The sequence below is a fragment of the Protopterus annectens genome, chromosome 8.part0 (assembly GCF_019279795.1).
Source record: "Protopterus annectens isolate FY-2018-M chromosome 8.part0, PAN1.0, whole genome shotgun sequence".
Classification (NCBI taxonomy): Eukaryota; Metazoa; Chordata; order Ceratodontiformes; family Protopteridae; genus Protopterus; species Protopterus annectens.
The window spans coordinates 777,483,356-777,502,605 of NC_056741.1; the positions used below are offsets into that span (position 1 = coordinate 777,483,356).

At 41.9% G+C, this 19,250-nt stretch overlaps 1 protein-coding gene across 2 annotated transcripts in view; it reads right to left on the reverse strand.

Moving 5' to 3' along the window:
• The window catches only part of DENND1B (DENN domain containing 1B), a 3,525,330-nt gene that overhangs the window by 964,808 nt on the left and 2,541,272 nt on the right, over window positions 1-19,250 (reverse strand). For both annotated transcript variants that reach the window (XM_044080248.1, XM_044080247.1), the window contains one exon: window positions 4,177-4,278. In XM_044080248.1, the coding sequence (XP_043936183.1) occupies window positions 4,177-4,278 (102 nt within the window). The remainder of the gene's footprint in view (window positions 1-4,176; window positions 4,279-19,250) is intronic.

Genomic DNA, 19,250 nt, shown 5'->3' on the forward strand with positions numbered 1-19,250 from the left:
AAGAGAAAAATGAACACTTAAAACTTTAAAAACAAAAATCTACCAATGGAAGCAGACAACCTAAGACAGGAAGCTGAACACGATGATAATACAAAAAAACACACCATCTGATGAAGTCTGTTGGATGAAAAGCTTATCGCAAAGTTGCCAGCTTAAATAAATACTAGAACCCTCTTCATCCTTGTGACCAAACCATGCCTACCATGGGCAAATCTAGCATTACCCATACCCAGCAGTGGGTTATTGCTATATTACATATCTGCTACGTGGGAGATAAAATACTACATAAGATTCATAGTTTATTATTAACACACTATGGGGGACTGTCACAAAAGGGGATACTGCCAGTAGAGCTATCTGGAATTTTGGTAATAATTATATGTCATTTGTGAATATCAACATGATGTATATAAGATGCTTGTGTTACAACTGTATTAGAACTGTATGTCATGTGGGATATCAAACTGGTCTGTTCAGACAAATGTGTTAAAGAGGTATTTTATAAGGTGCCTTAAGTGCAACCACAGTGTGCAATGCTGAAAGAGAAAATAAATGTACATGCACTAATGTAACTGTTTAAATGTATATATTTTAACAGTGGAAACTGGAATTCAAGAGGTTAACTTCAGAAAAATAACTGAAATTAAGTTACTTTATGGCTACGCAATAAAAGATGATATTTTTCAGTTTTTAATGCAGCTAGACACAGAGTCTGTGCTGAGAAACTTTCTGTATTGTCTTAGGAGTGAACTAATTACTGCCTCTGAAAGTATGAATGAATGTAATTGTTTTATGACTTCCAGGACCGGACAAAGATCTGACATCTATGTATTTCCACAGATAGATGCTAAATACTGCCAGATTCCAGCAGTGGGGGGGGGGGGGTTCACCTGGGATAGAGTCAAATGACAAGAAATGATGTCATTCTGTAAGCTATCCCAACAGTAATATTTCAGATATTAATTTGAGAAGTCTCACAGAGACAGGGCAATCTGTATTCTGTCTTGAACCTGGCAAGAACCATTCACCACAACATCTACCTTGCTCTGTAAGCATGTTTCTAGGGTATAGTAATTCTCTTAGATTCAGTCAGGAATATAGCAAAGCTTAGTTCAAATATTTTTCTTTATTTATTTGAAACTGTCCTGCAATGTTGTTTTAAATATTTTCTGCGACTTTGAACTCTGATGTCACTGTGAATATATATTTTTAGTATTGACTTGTTCTTTTATTATTTATTATTAAATATATTTAAACCTTTCATTGTGGCTGTTCTGTCTAGATATTTAAGTTGTGAGAGTACTTGTATATTTATTTGGTGACACTGTGCGGGTGACTCCTACTAGCCTTGCTCTTGGTCAAACTACCATTTGTATTAATATTAATATTACACAGTAAGATTGGACACCCTTTATTAAGGGCCTTAAAGTAGCTGATAAGGAGTTGGATGGTGGCAGTGATAACTACCTTATAATCTGGGCAAAAGGAGGCATAGCTAGCAAATCTGTGCCAGCCCTTCCCAGGTGTGTGTGTGTGTCAGCTTCTTGGGCTGGGACATGAAGCACGGGTTGAAAAGAGGATGCTGGAGGTCTAGGCTTGGCCATTCAGCTGAGATCTCAACTCTATAGCTGTGCCAGTGGGGAGTCTTACTGAGGATCTGGAGAAAAAGGCAGAAACCAGCCCCAGACTGACTGTGTGCTCTTAAGGAAAACTGCACTTGATGTACAGAGCTGCATCTGGAAATACTGTGTGTGTATTTGTTTTCCTCCGAGTGTATGTCCCCCACTGGTGTCAGTGGTGAGGATTGAGGCTCCTTAATTACTGGTCCAGAGGTGGGTCATCACAGGGACCATTAAATTTCTTAGTCATTGTGCAAGTGTTGGACAAAATGGAACAGACAGCAGTACATTTTGGTCACTTATAACTGGATCAGACTATGGTACTCTATGAAGTATTATATAAAGTGATTTCAGCTTTAAGCATTATTCTCATTTCACTAATATATATATATATATATATATATATATATATATATATATATAGACAGATAGATTAAAAGGATAAGTGACACAGATGCGGTGATTTCTGTCAGTGTAGGGTGCTGTGGCTTTTTTGTGGGTCCCTCCTTTCTGTCATTATTACTGGTCCAGTCCTCATGCCCCATCTGTGCTGGTTCTATTAACTAGCTCCTTGCACCTCTGGACTTATTCCTCTACTGCTGGGACTGCTCACAAATCTCAGGCAATTGGGGCTCGGCATGTCTCAACATCCATTTTTTTTTTCTAGTACAACCTACCCGTTTTTCCCACTCCCTTATGTGGCAACATAGTTTGGCCCAGAAGCAGTGTGCAGTATGCAGTATGGGTCAGTGGTGTTTCACTCCACTTTCACAGCTGCTCAGCCAGGCCCACTTTCCACTCACTGACCGTACCTCCTCTACCAATGTCCCTGGCCTCCTCTGGGAATTGTAAGCGACAAACACCCACATATCACTCTCCCCCCAGGATAGGCATGCCCATCCCCTCCCTGTCACTTGTTTAGTCACCTGAGCTATTTGAACCCACATCACCTGGGTTCTAGTCAAGGCTTTATCTCTCTATAACACCAGAGCAACAGGGTGTTGTGGCTTTAACATAACAGAGACAGCTCAGATGGAACGCAAATGACCACAGCCAACTGTTAACTTTGGCAAAATTATTTTCCAGTTGTCCTTACATTTAAGGTGAAAGGAGTTCATAGTCAGCATGTTGTGATAAGCTAATATTCCTGCTTATTTGACTGAGGAAGAAGCCACTCAAAATGAAGAGATATGAAACACAGTAACATCACATAGCTGAAATTCCTAATCAGTGGATGTGTAGATGTCTTTTGAAGATTTCTGTTTCAGGGTATATCACTGCCTGACCCATGAAGAGAAGAGATTACATAGGGCTGAACATTGTTTTCTGGTGAAGAGAGACGGATGATATATTTGTCCAGCCTTTTTAATGAGCACATACTTACATTAAAAAAATTGCAGTAATCTAGTTCTTCAACATTCATAACTACCCTTACATTACAAACAAAATGTGGCCATCACAGATCTATTAAGTTCACTAAACCTTTTCAACCCTAAAATACTACAGAATCAGCCTTAAAAAGAATATACCACACTACCTGTATACAGCAATCTGCAATACAACCATACATCAAAACAATGCACCTTCCTGAAATAACTCACTACATCTGCATGTGACAGTAAAAGACTGCAAGTATAATTAAAAAAAACAGTATGTTGACAGATTTAAAAGATAAATTATGAATTTTGATGGCACAGCATTTCCATATTCTACAGACTAGATAATGACTGGCAGGTTTTGCACAAATAGGTAGTTTACTGTTTTGAAACTGAATATAGTCCAATCAAGCTGAAATCATAAAAAAGATCAAACATGACAAGACTGGCACTTAATTTATCAGTCTTCAGAGACAAAAGACAATCTGTAGTCTTTTTATGATGACTAACCCTCTTTTATGACAAACTCAGTTTGTAAATTTAATTCAGAGACAGGATCCAGCAGAAGCAGTCTTTTTGCAGTACAAGTACAAATGACAAAAGGGACACACTTTTGCAAGCAGTTCTCTGTAAGGCATATAAGATTAAAATAAAATAGGAATAACAAGAAGAAAAAAATAACAAATAAACGTCTCAGAATACTAAAGGAGATCAAAGACAGACTCTCCTGACCCTGACTGCACAAGCATTTCGTATTATATTGACCAATGCCACTGGATCATTAATTAAAAGGAAAAGCACTGGCAGGTGGCAGCGAAGAAGAAGCTGATAATTGGCCCCCTTCTTCTTTCTGCTTTCAAAACCTCTACCCATTCTTCTGCAAGACATGCCACTAGGCAGACATGCCTGTTTTGCAACATAATGATGAAGAAGAGAACAGGCTCTTATGCCTGTAACAGCTAAGTTTAATGAATGTGGCTATACTCATAATTATGATTCTGCATTTGCAGATGCTAATACAGTATACAATGCTTTTAGAAAGCAGTCACACAACGAAAAAGGTAGAAAATGTACCATACTGCATAATTAATACAAACAGGCGCAAAAAAGTGAATGCAATACAGAAATATAAAACAAAAACCAAAAGCAATAAAATAAACTGTGTACTGTTTCCGACTTACCACTTCACTTGGTAGGTTATTAATGTCATCATATGGTGTTTCAAAAGTGTTCGTGTCCACATTGAGGATAATTGCATCTTCTACTGCATGACTTTTCAGTTTCTGTTTTGGAAAATATAACAGTGAGGTGCTTTGAAGATGCAAGTTCAATGACTGTAAATGCTATTTTCTGTAAGTTTCTGAGGGCAGTGCTAGTTTTTAAAATTGTTCTAAGCGGGCAGCTGGAACTATTTTAAACAGTGTCATCTATGCTTTAACTAGCCCCCCTGTTTTATGCATGGGGTGATAACCTATAAAGTGCAATTAACTATTTGAAAATGTAGGTTTTCTATATAATTTTCAAATTTACCTACATTCTGCAATATCCTTGTAAACAAGTGAGCTGCCTTTAGCAAACTGACACTTGCCTTTTTACATCATTCCTCTAGAATTTATGCTTTGTCTCAGGTCACATTATTTTTTTTTCACTTAAAGAATTTAGCATAATCATCAAAGAATAAATGGACACAGAATATAGATGCACTGTAACATATCAAACAAGAGTAATACAAAAAGCATACAAGAAAATTCATCTGTGCATAATAAATACAACGAGAGGAAACACCCAGTGCTGTGTAACACACAACAGCATAATTACTCAATGTACTGCAGTGAAATAAACAGATAAGTACTCAGTGCAATGTAATATACTGATAATATGAATGTAACCTATATTTAAATGTTAACTGTTTAATGCACCATATGCTAAACTGCAGACATTCGGATAAAATAGTTATAACTGTTACCAGTGAGTATTTTCAGGTCATCAGTCTAACTGATGGATGTTATCTTCAGTCAGTAAACAAAGCATCCACATGAGCTCTGAAAAACAGAGCTTAAAAACAGGCAGATGAATTGCACGTTTTCCCTGATTATCATACTCTACCTTCATATGTAACTAGTCAGAAAAATTCAGTACCATTATTTGATTTTATTATAGCCTTTTCATGACCCACAGTTTAAACTTCTGTTATACTATACTGCTCATCAGATCTCTCTCTCTCTCTCTCTCTATATATATATATATATATATAGAGAGAGAGAGAGAGTGAGAGAGTTCAGTCATACCACTAAATAAATAAGTCCCAGGATGGTATGCCTTTATTTTGAGATTTTACAATATGCTGGAACTGCACTGTGTCACAGAAAATGAGCAATATTCTGAAGATATACATTCCACTTTCCACTGCAACTATTTTAAAAATTATTAACACAGTAGCACATGCACACCAACCACAGTGATGTCACTAAGTGCTATATGGGGGCAGGAGACAAAGGACAAAAGCCTCTCCTACTGTTAAGGATTGCACCATACCAGGATGTCCCTGTCTTTTCCACTCCTTGCTGTGGAGATTGAAGAAGAGCTTCAGGACATAGCAGATGGCAGACAAAAGAGGGTTTCAAAACAAAAACAGATCTACAATAAGAAACTAGACTGAACTGGCTGCTGGCTAAAGAAAGTACAAAAAAAAAACACGACAGAGAGCTTTTCAAATACCTAGAGTGGGACATTTCCTTGTAAACCTTGAGCTTCTGCAAGACAAAGCACAGCAACAATGTAGGTGTGTGTGTGTGTGTGTGTGTGTGTGTGCACGCACGTTCACATGCATGTATGCACATTGTAATATAAATGGATTAGGAACGCCTGAGTTAAGAAGCAGTTTAGAAGGCCAGAAGTAGACAAACAGCAAGTAAAAATAAATGTAATTTTAACCTTAAATTGATACATAGTGGTTGACACTTAAGTGATGCCTAATTTGTAATACACCACTGTCATATAAAAGGCTTCAACTGAAGCTAGTGTCAGAAGACCCTGCTGGATCAAGACAATTGTTAATTTGTAGGCCTTTCCCTCCAGACACAGAAGCAAAGTGGTAGCCAAAATCCTGGATAAAGTCAACAACGACTTACATAGGATCATAGGAGACTGCTAAGCTACTGACCCGGAGGTCATTTTAAGCCTAGGCATTTCAACCTAATGTAATACTGTAGAGGTACTAGTCAATACCCAAGACTGCATTTAGTGGCAACTGCTCATGACCAGGAGGGTTGTGGGGGCTATCCCTGATAAAAATTTATGGTGCCCCATCCACTCATCCAGGTTCCTCTTGAATAGTGTCATAGAGGTGCTTTATTTCACATGAACTGGTAGCCTGTTCCAAACACGTGGCAGTTGCTGGGAGATAAATCTGTCCCTCCAGCATCTCCTATTTAAGTCGCAGGCCATATTTAAATCCCTGGAACGGGTAGCCTTATACCAACTTGATTTATGGATATGCAGTAAGTTCATTAAATTCGGGTCTTGTGTTGCTCTATAGGGCAGGCATAAGTCTCCCCTAAGAAGTCTATATGATACGGAGTACAGTGATAGGGATTTTAGTTAGTCCATGTGAGGTACATGCTGGACTCCCTTGATGATCTTTGTTAGAAACCTCTGAGGTCTCTCTAACTGCTGTAGATGCTTAGTATGGTACATACCAAATGGGGCGTTATACTCAGTTATGGGTCAGATAAGTGCCGAGTATAGGGGGTTACAACTTCTTTTACTCTTGAGGAGATTCCTTTACTAATCAACTGAGCTAAGCGAAAAGCTTTCCTTACAATGGTAGACATCTGGTGGTCGAAGTTAAGGTTACGGTCAACCTATGATCCCAGGTCCCTTACCACTTCATGGGTACTTAGGGTAATTGTTATCGATTAGATAGTGTGAAGGGACATTGTTTGTGCCGAAGGGAATGATGATGCATTTCTTTGCATTTAGTTTGAGACCGTGACTAATACACCAGTCGTTGGTATGTGTGAGACCATCCTGGACTATGTCGACATCATTTGGGGATTCAATGATTGTACCTAGTTTGCAGTCATCTGCCAACTTGGTCAGCCACAATCCTTTAGTTGAGAAGTATATACCAAACAGTAGGGGCCCAGCACTGACTCCTATGGCACCCCACTGGTAACAGGTCTGCTGGTTGATGTGGAGTCACCCACTTTGATAGTGTGTGTTTGGTTTGTGAGACAGTTGGCAACCTATTCTACAATGGGGGGGGGGTTATTGTCAGTTTTTGGTAGTTGCTTCTCCTTTTCTGTATACATTCATGTCAAGAAGGGTTTTTATTGTCAGTTTTAGGTATTTGCTCTGTCTTTTCTGTATACCTTCATGCCAGGAAGGGTGCTTTATTGTAACTTCAGGCATAAAAGATGAATTGGTATGGAGGGATACACTATCTTTATGAAAAAATAATGTAAGGTGGTTTAGATAAAGCCTGAAGTTCAGAAATTCTTTTTGCTGACATGATGGCTACCAAAAGGATGGTTTTCCAAAAAAGAAATTTCATTTCACAATCGTTAGCTGGTTTAAAGGGCTTTTAAGCTAAGCCTTGAAGAATAACAGTGATATCCCGTGGCAGAGAAGGATCTTTATCAGGGGTCTAAGCAGAAAAATCCTTTTCATGAATGCCTTAAATAATCTAAACATGGAAATGGAGCAATTAACAATTCCAGCATGAAAGCTGGATATGGCTACCAGTTGAAGTTTTATTGTGGAAAAAACAGCCCCTTCCTTTTAAGAGAGAACCAAGACAAAAGAAGGATGGTTGAAACTGGGGCTGAGAAAGGATATGGCTGAGGATATAGAAGTCGTTGAATTGGATTATAATCCATGTTGCCGGAATGAATACCTTCCACCTGGGACCTTATCTTCTGCAATCTGTGAGGAGGAAGAGAAGCTATTCAAGAGGTGGTATTCAGGCAAGCTCCTATAAACCCCAATTCTTGAGTCAGACTTAGCTGGGATTTCATGTGATTCACTGTAATACCTAAACAAGCGCAAGTGCGTAGAATAAAATCTCTTGTCTGCTCTAGTAGATGCCTGGTGGGAGCAGTGATGTGCCAGTCATCTAAATATGGAAACACTCAATCAGTGCTGTCTCAAGTGAGCTGCTACTGCTGTCATACACTTGGTGAACATCATGAGGGCTATGGTGAGACCAAAAGGCAGAGCTCTGAACTGATAATGACTGGCTCCTAGCCAGAAGCGGAGGAACCTTCTGGAGCGCTTGTCCATTTTCATGTGGGAATACAAATCCTGGGGATCTATACAGCATATCCAATCATCTTTCCCTAAGAAGGGTACAATAGACTGAACCATGACCTTCTGGAATGTTGCCTGCTGAACAAACTTGTTCAATAGGCTGAGATCCAAAACTGGTCCCCTGTCTTTTTTGGCACTAAAAAGAACCTTGAGTAGAATCCGGATCCTATTTGGTCTGGTGAGACTTCTTGGATGACTTTTTTCTAGGAGCTTTTAAAATTCCAGAGCTGCCTGATCCCTCTGATTGGGTGGAGCATTGGAGATTCTTCTGCCTGCTCTTGGGGTGAGAATAAAGGGAATGTAGTATCCTCTGGTAATGCTCCTTCACATCCAAGTATCTGTGGTTATTTGTCACCAAGCTAGTGAGTGCAAGGATAATCTTCCCCCAACTGCCTCCAGAGGCAAGCAATTGGGTCTCCCTTCAGGAGTGCTGGTAGGGTTTAACTGAGAAAGAATCTCAGGAACCCTGATTTTGCTGGCCATTTCTGCCACAAGGTCAGCTTCTTCCACTGGCCCTCCCCCCTTTGCCCCGAGGAGAGCCACTGCCACATGTCCTGAAAAGGTCCTTGGAGTTTCCTGAACCATATTTTTCCATTCCTCTGGTTCCTGCAGTAGGACTGCTGGGGAGCAGAAAAACATACACTCACTGTAGACAGGGTCTTCCAATCCTTTTCACACCTGGCCAAGGTCTCTCTGACTTTGTGGCCAAATAGAGATGATCCATCACAGGGAGCATTGACGAACAAAAATTTAAATGGCTTCACAAACTCACACAAGCACACCCAGGAGTGCCTCCTTATGGCAACACTGGAACCCGCTGCCCTAGTCGTCCATTTGGCTACATACACAATGAGCCTCATGGATGAGTTGGAAATAAACTCCAGGATGGCCAGTTGGGAGGCCACTTTATCTTGTACCTCCTCAAACACAGCTCATGCAAGGATATCTGACAGCTCCTTGATCAGAGCCCTCTTGAGCCTAGTAAAGTGTGCCATGAAATTCAAAGACCATAAGGGGAAGGTCAATGAAGCATACACCCACTTCCTAAACGTGTCCATTGCCCTGGAAACTCAGTTAGCTGAATGAACAGTGGAACTCTCTTGTGCAAGTTTCTTCTTTGTGGCTGCTACAACCACCATGGCATCTACTGCTAATCCCTTGGCCCAACACTGATGGTTGTCTGGTGCTGTAAGAATTTTCTCCGGTCTCCTGAGGATTAGCTCTACAGAATCAGGGGCCTTCCATGCCCCCTGTGTGATCAACGTAATGAGATAGTCAGTGGGGGGGGGGGTCAACCAAGAGGTAAATGGGCAAGCACTGAAAGCTTTCAGGTACACGGACTCCTCTGAGGAAGGATCTTTGGGCTTCCAGTCACCCCTCTGCTTTAATATCGCAAGAATGTCTCCAAGGACGACATCTTCTGGGGGTAAGCGGGGGGAACCTTCCCCTTCATCGAAGTCAGTGTCCTCTGTGACAAATTCCTCTGGGGAATCTAAGTGTTTCCTCTTACATGTCCTCTTCCAGGGCGCCTCCTCAGTGGAAAGGTCTGTGTAGGACTCAGAAAAGGTAAGACCCTGTGCAGGGGTATCCTGGAGCTTTGGTGCACGCTGTCTGGGCGTAGAGGGTGGAGGAAGCTCCAGACAAAAGGGTGTCCCGGAGAAATGCTCCAATAGGGAAGGACCCATCTGAAAACCTGCAGAGGCCAATGCCCTCTCCATGAACTGGAGGGCACGTCCTTCCCTGAAGAGGGAAGGGAGCCTGGAACCGGGAAGGACAACCCTGGAACTGTGGTCCCATCCAGTTACGATGAGACCACCACCAAAGCCGAAGCTGGAGAACAGCCTGCATGTGCTAAGGCTCTAAGAAGCAAGGATGGCTCTGAGAAAATTAGAGATGAACCACACCCCTCAGACGCAGCAGCAGAGCGATAACCATGGGAATCCTCTGGATCTGAAGGAACTGAGGAACTCAGGGCAGACACTAGAGCTGAAGGCATAAAAGCTGTCGGCACTGGGATAGCTGGAACTGGAGGGATCGGAGTCTTGGTCTCTAACACCTCGGTGGAGATTAGAGGAGAAATGTCTGGTGGAGTCCTTGGAGGAAGGTGTCATCTCCAAAGGGGAATGAAACTGGGGAAAAACCTGTAAGACCCCTAGCCACAAGGAGCTGATCCACCAACCTCACAATGTCAATTTCTATCAGACTTCAGGAGTCTGATAGAGATTTGGTTCTCTCTATGAAGGGGCTTGGGAGGTGCCCCACAAAGGGATCTACTGATAGACCTGGCTCCAAAGATGCAGATGGTACCATGGAAGGGACCATCACTGAGGGAGAGATTAGCACCTGGGCAGTCGGCCCTGTAACTGTTGGCACTGAAACCTTCGGTGCAGTTCTGGTCATCTCAGTCAGCACCGTAGCTTTTTTTGATACTTAGCTTCAGTTCTGTTGAGTGCAAAGGAACTGAAAAATTTAGGTCTCTTGGATGTCGGAGCCAAAGGGGACACTCCACTTCTTCCCATGATCAATTTTCAAAGAAGAGGAAGTGGAGGAAGATGGCAGAGGCACATCTGATTTAGATTTCCTGACAAAGCCTCATCAAAGATGTTTTAATCAGTCCTTTCAGAACAAGTTTGTTTTTCCTTTCTACGAGGGCCTGGTTACTAAAAGCTTGACAAATAGTGCAATCTTCGCACACCGCAATGTTTGGTGTGTCAAAAATTCTATGTGGGTAAAACCGACAGGACTTTAAAGGAAAGAATATGTGAACATATTCACCACATAAATAAAAATAACAAGGCTAGTGCTTTAGCTAAGCATGTGATCAGCACAAATCAGAAGCATACCATTAAGCTTTTAGATATAGGAAGTGTATTTGAGAATGTGAGGGGAAGTGACATACGGAATGTCACCGAGGAGTTGGAGGGTTGATGGATAGCGAGACTTAGGGCAGATACTGGTCATGGGTTAAATGAGTATGTTCCATTAAAACTAAACTAAAATCAAGACCTCTTTTTAGATGAATTTTTGTATTTGTCACTTTTGTATATGTGAAATATGCAGTATTCTTTGTATTTTATGAATGTAAATGCATTAGTGTTGAATGTTTTAAAAAAAGTTTTAGGAATGCTTCTTACTGTTTTTGTACTTGGGACTGATAGCTTAAAAGTGCACTAGACTTTTAATTGGGTATGTCATGTGACAGATTTATAGCATGTGATTTTGTATTAGGTGTGTATAAAAAGAGTATTTTAGTGTGTAATAGTATCTGATGAAGTGGGATTTACCTACAAAAGTGCTTGTGTTTTATTAAAGCCTGATTTTACACTGGAACCTGAAGCCATCTCTGAGTCCTGCTGTTTTTTGTGGATTACCGGAGTTTGTATTCATATAGGGCTTAGAAGCTTGGAGACTTTGGTGGTTGTTTTGTTTGCTTTAGCTGTTTTGTATTCTACCACCATAGCTACCAAGTATATGGCTGAGGATATAGAAGTCGCTGAATTGGATTATAATCCAGCTCATCAACAACAAGGTAACATAAAAAGCTTGGACAATGTTTTAAGGTCAGTAAACAGCAATGTGAATCCACTTATCAACTGTATATATGATGGGTTGGAAAATGATACAACTATAGACATTGTCACTCTGAAAAACAAGTTACATTCTGTTGAAAAGGATTTGTTCAAACTAAAACGTAACCAGTATGAGAAACTTCATTTGGAAGTCTGTTTAAAGAAAGGGCTGATCCCTAGAGGCCTACGTATATTGAAAATGCCCTCCCATGTAGATTGTGACCCAAAACTGTTGTCAGAATGGCAGAAAGTGAATTTAAATGTGAGCACTTCCTATATCAAACTTTTGATACCGTCAGCAGAGAGAGAGAGAGAGATAGAGGTTTTTTTTCTCTCCAGTAGAACCCGCTATACGGAACTGCTATCTCAATTTGAAGTTCCAGTTTTAGAGAAATATATTACTGAAATATTGGACTCTTTGTCAGCATATGAAAGAAAGCTGACTAAACTGAAAATGAGAAAAATACTAAGAGATCGGCAGGACTTTCAGCAAGGCAATATTTTTTCATGGACGAGATTTACTGACACTAGAGGAGTGTCATCAAAGTCTAAAGAGGCAGTTTCAATGCCCAATATGCCATCGATCAATAGTGAAACAATCCTCACAGTGACTGAAGGAATGAGATCATCTTAGGTTCCTGATCATATTGTTATACTAACGAATGATACTGCATGCTGTGCGGAAAGCAATGAATTGACATCAATGGCTGAAACCAGACAGGTGGAGCCTGATAAGGAACTAGGAGCCAGAAGAAAAATGATACAGGTCACAGCCCAGGTACACAAATCATTTGACTCCATAAACAATTCCAGAGTTACACCCAGAAGGGAAGTTGATTTGTCTTTCCCTTTAGGGCAGCACAAGCTCTAGTTCCCTTTGCCTGTGAGGGAATTGAAAGCTCAAACGAACCAACGACCGAGAGGCAGGAGTCGGAGCAGGCAAAAAAGAGGTTTGAAGGGATTGTTATGAGTCTGAGCAACATCAAGAAAGCATTTTTCAATGTGAAGGAAACAGTCTGGAATTTGTCGAAGTATGATTTAATCGAATATGAATATAAAGTATTGCAGAAAGGACTTTCCTTTATACCCACCAGGTATTCTGGACTTACTGATGATGTTTTTGACATTAAAATGTTTACTAGAAATTTAATGTTAAAATTAATGTTTAAAGATTCTAATTTTGATCAAGTTGAAAATTGTAGTGTTTTTAAGAAACCAAGCACAGTTGTACCACCATTGAACCCTTTGGTCAATGCATTTGAAAAGATATGTATAAAGTGCATTCAGAATGTGATGTTAAAAAAAAGAGGCAGTTATAACTTAAGTAGGGAAGAATATAGTGCCTTGAAAAGTTTACAAAATAATACTAGGACTATAATAAGGCCAGCTGACAAAGGCGGCCCCATTGCTGTGTTGGATCCTGAATGGTATAAGGAAGAGATGTAAAAAATGTTGAATAGTGATAAATTTTATATGAAAATTGAGAATAACATGGTTAACCAAATGATTGCAAATGTTGCTAACAATCTACGTGAGCTATTACTATGAAATTGCATACGTAAAGAATTGTATGATTATTTTTTGATATCTCATCCGACCACACCGGTTATACAAGGATTGTCTAAAAGTACAGTTGTGTACACTTACCATAAATGTAGATGTGCGAGTGTATTCACTGTTGCAGTCATCACACTTGGGTTATCTTCCTGCAGGTAGCCCTCAGTCGGCCCGAATACCAGAGTCTTGGGATTTCTGCATCAGTTGTTGTCGCCTCTTCCATGATGTCAGGTCGTCGTGAGGGGTATAAAACATGCAGCCGATGCCATTACATCAATTTTTCTTGTCCCAGATGTCAGGAGCCCCCAAAATAGGAAGCTATTACTTGGTGTGGAACACCTCCAGTAAAAAGTAAATACTCCTGCCATAAAAGATGGCCATAAAGAGGATAGGTAGACAGGATATAGAAAGTCAGGGGGGGCTAGAGGGAGGGAGGGAAACCAGGACTGCAACAGTGAATACACTTGAACATCTACATTTATGGTAAGTGTACACAACTGTACTATGTTCTTCATGTTTCACTGTTGCAGTCATCAACCAAAGCTGAGGAAGGGTGGAAGCAGTCAAGAAGTGTTAAGGCTGGCTGGCAGGCCTTATAAGACTGCTGTAGCAAATCCAGCTCTGGATTTAGAAAAAATAGGTAAGTGGTAATGCTTGGTGAAGGTGTGTACAGAACTCCAGGTTGCAGTTTCCAGGATGTCCCTGGTAGGGACTCCCCTGAGAAATGCTGTAGAGGTTGGAGGCTGAAGTAACTCTAGTGGAATGAGTTCTGATCCCCAGAGGTGTAGGTTTTCCATGGTGCTTGCAGCAGAAATGGGTGCAGTGTGCTATCCATTTGGAAATGGCTTGCTTTGAAATGGCCTTGCCCTCTGCCCCAGACTAGCAGCTGGTCAGATTTTCTGAAAGGCTTAGTCCTGTCAAGGTAGAACCTGAGCTGTCTGTGTCTGTCCAAGGAGTGCAGGATCCTTTCCCCTTTATTCTGAGGATTAGGGAAAAAGGTTGGCAAATGGAAAGATTGGTTTAAAGCCACACTTGATACCACCTTGGGCATAAAGGAAGGGTTAGTCCTGAGGGAAACCCTGTCAGCATGGAAAATAATGAAGGGCTCCACCGCCATTAGTGCCTGTAACCTAGACACTCTTCTTGCTGAAGTAATAGCTAGAAGTAAGGCTGTTTTCCAAGAGAGGAATTTTAACTCTGCTGAAGCAGCAAGTTCAAAAGGGGGAAGCGTGAGCTTCTCAACTACAAATTTAAGGTCCCAGGTTGGGGTGGGAACTCTCCAAGGGGAGCATTAAATTGTTAGCTCCTCTCAGGAACTGTTTGATGAGAGGGTGAGAAGGGAGGAGGCTCAGTATTATAATGAGCTGAGATGGCAGAGGCATTTATCTTAATGGATTAGAAGGATAGGCCTCTGTGGAGCAGCTCTGCTAGGTAATCAAGGATTTGAGGTAAGATGGGCAGAGCTGTGTCCTTTCATTGAGACTGACTCCAAGAACAATATCTTTTCCACTTTTCAGCATAGGATTTCCTAGTACTAGGCCTTCTGGCCTCAAGGATGATGTCCAGGACCTGTTTGCTGAGGGATGCTGGTGGTGCATTTAGGGAATAAGCCAGGCTGCAAGATGTAGGGTTTGCAGCTGTGGATGCAAAATTTGTCCCTTCTGCTGAGACAGCAGGGAAGGTGTGTGATGTGATGTAGGCGCCAGGGTGGCACTGCTGTCAGACTGCACAGGAGTGGTTACCAGTGCTGACATGGCCAGTCTGGTGCAATAAGGATTGCCCTTGGCCTGTCCTGTTTGATCTTGAGTAGTACTTTTGAGAGGAGGGGCAGAGGACGAAAGGCATAAATTGAGAGGTTTTCCCATGTAAAGGATAGGGTGTCCACCTTCCAGGCTCTGCTGTGAGGGTTCCTGGTGCAAAATTATATCAACTGGTGGTTTTGGAGGGAGGCAGAAAGGTCCACCTCTGGTGTTCCCCACCTCTGGGCTAGAAGCTTGAATGAGTTGGGTTCCAGTTTCTACTTGTGAGGGTCCAGTAGATTTTTGCTTAAGTCGTCTGTCAGTGAATTTTGCTTGCCTGGCAGGAATTGAGCTTGTAGGTGCACTTAGATGCTCAAGGCTGTGTTCCACAGAGCCATGGTTAACCTGCAGAGTGGGTAAGAATGAGTTCCGCCCTGCTTGTTTATGTACCACATAACTGTGGTGTTGTCTGTACTTATCAGGAGCTGTCTTGGAAGGATAAGATATTTGAAGACTGTCAGAGCATTCTGTACAGCTAGCATCTCTTTTTGATTGATATGCAGGGGAATTTGTTCTGGGCTCCATTTGCCTGCCATGTGAGCCCCCCCATGCATAGTCTGATGTGTCTGTTGTCAGGGATTGGGCGATGAGGAGTTGAGTAAAAGGAAGTCTGTTGTTGTGGTTGCATGCTTCTGCCCCCCAAAGAAACTCTGCCCTTGGACAAGGTATGACAAGAATCACTGTTTCCAGGTCCTGAGAATGTTGACACCAGAGACTTTTTAAGTACCATTGAAGTTTCCTCATACGCAGTCTTGCATATGGAATTAGCAGAATGCATGAGGCCATGAACCCTAGGGCTTGCTGTATTTTCCTTGCAGATAGCTGGGTTTTGTTGGCCATTAGTTTGAAATAGTCTCTCAAACAGACCTGCTTTTCTGGAGTGAGGAATACCATCTGGGAAGTTGTGTTCAAACTTGCTCCCAGGAATACAATTTGTTGGCTGGGCACCAGTTGTGATTTCTTTTCATTGATGGTGTATCCCAGTGAAGTTAGAAGTCCTTTTACAAATGCCAGGTGGTGAAGCAGCAATTCCTGACTGTCCACCTGAATCAGGCAATCGTCCAAGTATGGGTAGATTTGAATATTTCTCTGCCTGCAGTATGCAACGGCTGGACCCAGGCATTTTGTGAATACTCTGCACGCAGTAGCTAAGCCAAAGGGAAGTGCAGAGAACTGCCCTGAAACGTAGACATTTCCTGCAAGACTCCCTTATGGAGATGTGCAGATAAGCTTTTATGTCTAGGGTAACTAACCAGGAATCCTTGGCTAGCATAGGAAGAAGCTGTTGCAGTGTAACCATTTTGAATTTTGGGGCCACCAGAAAGGTGTTGAGAATTGATAGATCCAGGATAGGGCACCAAGAGCCCTCTTTTCTGGGCACAAGGAACAGCCTGGAGTAGAAACACTGTCCCCTTTGCTCTGCTGGAACAGGTTGAATGGCCCTGATATGGAGAAGGGAAAGTACTTACTTCTGAGCCTCTGTCCACTGGTTTGGAGGAAGATCTGGCAACCCACTTGGAGTTGGCAGTGAGTGGAAGTATAATCTGTATCCCTGGGATACAATATTTAGAACCCATCAGTCCCGAGTAATGGACATGCAGTTTTTTGCATGAAGGGTGAGTTTTTCCTCCTAGGGGCGCAAGTACTTGGGCATGGCTGGGAAGGATAATTGGAAAGTCATTGTGAACTTTTTCTATAAGGGGGTGGCTTTCCACTCCCCGGTTTTGAGGTGGAAACACTCCATTGTTTAAATCTCTGCATGCCCTGAGACTGTAGTCTTGGTGGTCGGTTTCCCCTAGGTTTGGACTGAGAAGGCCTGAGAGGGACTGGAAAGGGCCAGTTTTTTGAAGCCCAATGTCTACTGAATCTAGGTGGCTGCACCTGTAAGAAATCTTTGACGGTTTGCATAGATTTAGCTTTTTCTTCCATCTTTTTAAGAACAACTTCTGCTTTTGTGCCAAACAAATGCTCCTGCTTTAATGGAGCATCTAGTAATTTTGCTTTGATATGGTCAGGCGAGACTTGTTCCTTTAGCCAAGCATGTCTTCTCAGTACAGACCCAGTGACAGCAGCCCTACAAGATGCTTCTAAGGCATCAAACCCACACTGCAAAGTATGTTTACTAACTTGGTTTGCAGAATGCATTAACTCTTGTGAATCTTTATTTTCTGCACAGTCTGGAAATAACACCATTTTTTTGTTTAATTAGTTCCATAATATGTTGTTGGTACTTCATCATGTGAAAATGGCAATTCAAAGCCCTGATGGCAAGAGTTGCAGAGGTATATACTTTCTTACCCCATTACCCCATCTGTCTAAAGCTCCAGAATCCCTGTCTGAAGGGGTAGGGTTTTTGGCTGTAGTAGCCTTAATGCCTTTAGGTCCCTGGGAAATGGTCTCTGGATCCCCAGCAGAATTCTTAAAGAGAAATTTGAGAGAGTCAGGTACTCTGTGGTACCTGTCAGGTTTTCCAGGAGCTGGAGGTAAGGTGTCAAGGAGTAAGACTGGACTCCAAGAAGACATCATCGACAATATCCAGGACAGGGAGTATAGCTAGAGGCCTGTGCTGAGGCAAATCTAAAAATTCCCTGAGTCTCTTTTTGGACTGAGGATAGTCCTGGCATTCCCAACAGCTGTCAAGGTACGCAAGGTTTCACCAAAAAAAAAATCCTCTGGAGGGGAGGCAGAGGGAATGGATTCCTCTACATTTGAGTCCTCATAGGTAGATAAGGGTATGTCCTGGTAATCAGAAGGGTCAGAGTCATCAGACTCCTGGTCTGTAGAATCAGAAGGAAATTCAATTCTTTGTCTTTTGGCAGGGGAAGTCTTCCCCTAATTAGAGTAATAAGGTCTTCAGCCATTCTAAGCATTTGTTTTTGTGGCATGGGAGCTTGAGCATGCGCTTGAGCGGATGTTGGTTTTCTAGGCGTAGTGCAAACTCTGGGCCTGAGAAACTTGGTAGTTTTAGTTGGAAATGAAGTCGGTTTAGTATGAATATTGGTAGGTCAGAATACACCCTCACAAGTAGGTGCCTGCACAGTGGCTCCGGACCCATCCAAGGTAGAGACATCCGCAGGTTCCACTATTGAAGAAGCATCTGAGGACATACTGGACTCCGAATGAGTCTTAGCAGAGGCCTGCGAATCTGTAGAAGCTGGCATCAAGGCCTGCAAAGGCGCCTCACTGAGTACCGGCGGACTGGTGACTAGCTTAGCGGAAGCATCGTTGGCAGTTTTTGACCTATGCAGTCTCTCTCTATCTTTGTGCTTTTTCAGAAGATCGGTAGTCGGATGGCTTAGCAAAGCCATTTTGGAATATGGAGAACAAGAGCGAAATAATTTAGCTACAAAAATAGCCCGATGACAAATGGTTCAGGGGTTAAACAAGGCAGAAAACTGACAGCGAGGGATGTCATGGTCTGGGCCTAAACAGGTGATGCAGTAAGAATGAAAATCTCTGTGAGGTATTTGCTTTCCACAGGCAAGACAATTGCTAATTTTTTCTGACATCGGTTAGAGCAAGAAAAAAGAATCCCCAACGGGGTACTTAGCTTTAGAAGACTTCAGGTCTGAAACTCGAAAAACAAAAATTTCAGGTAGTGGCCAACCAGCACTTGCAAACTGCTTCTGCTTTGGGCTCCTTCTCAGCAAGAAAGATTGATGTAATGGCGTCGGCTGCATGTTTTATACCCCTGACGATCTGACGTCATGGAAGAGGCAACGGCAACAGATGCAGAAATCCCAAGACTCTGGTATTCGGCCTGACTGAGGGCTACCTGCAGGCAGATAACCCAAGTGTGATGACTGCAACAGTGAAACACAAAGAACATCTACATAAAAACAGTGTCTGCCTTCCAATGCGTCTGATAGTCTCAGGTAGAAATTGGTGCACTGAGTCCGTCTCCATTTATACAGAGAAGTATTTGAGGCCCATACTGAATAATATAGATCACATATTAAGAGAGACAGAACATTTTCTCAGTAATTTGTATGTTTGTGTGGAAAATATCAATAATACAGA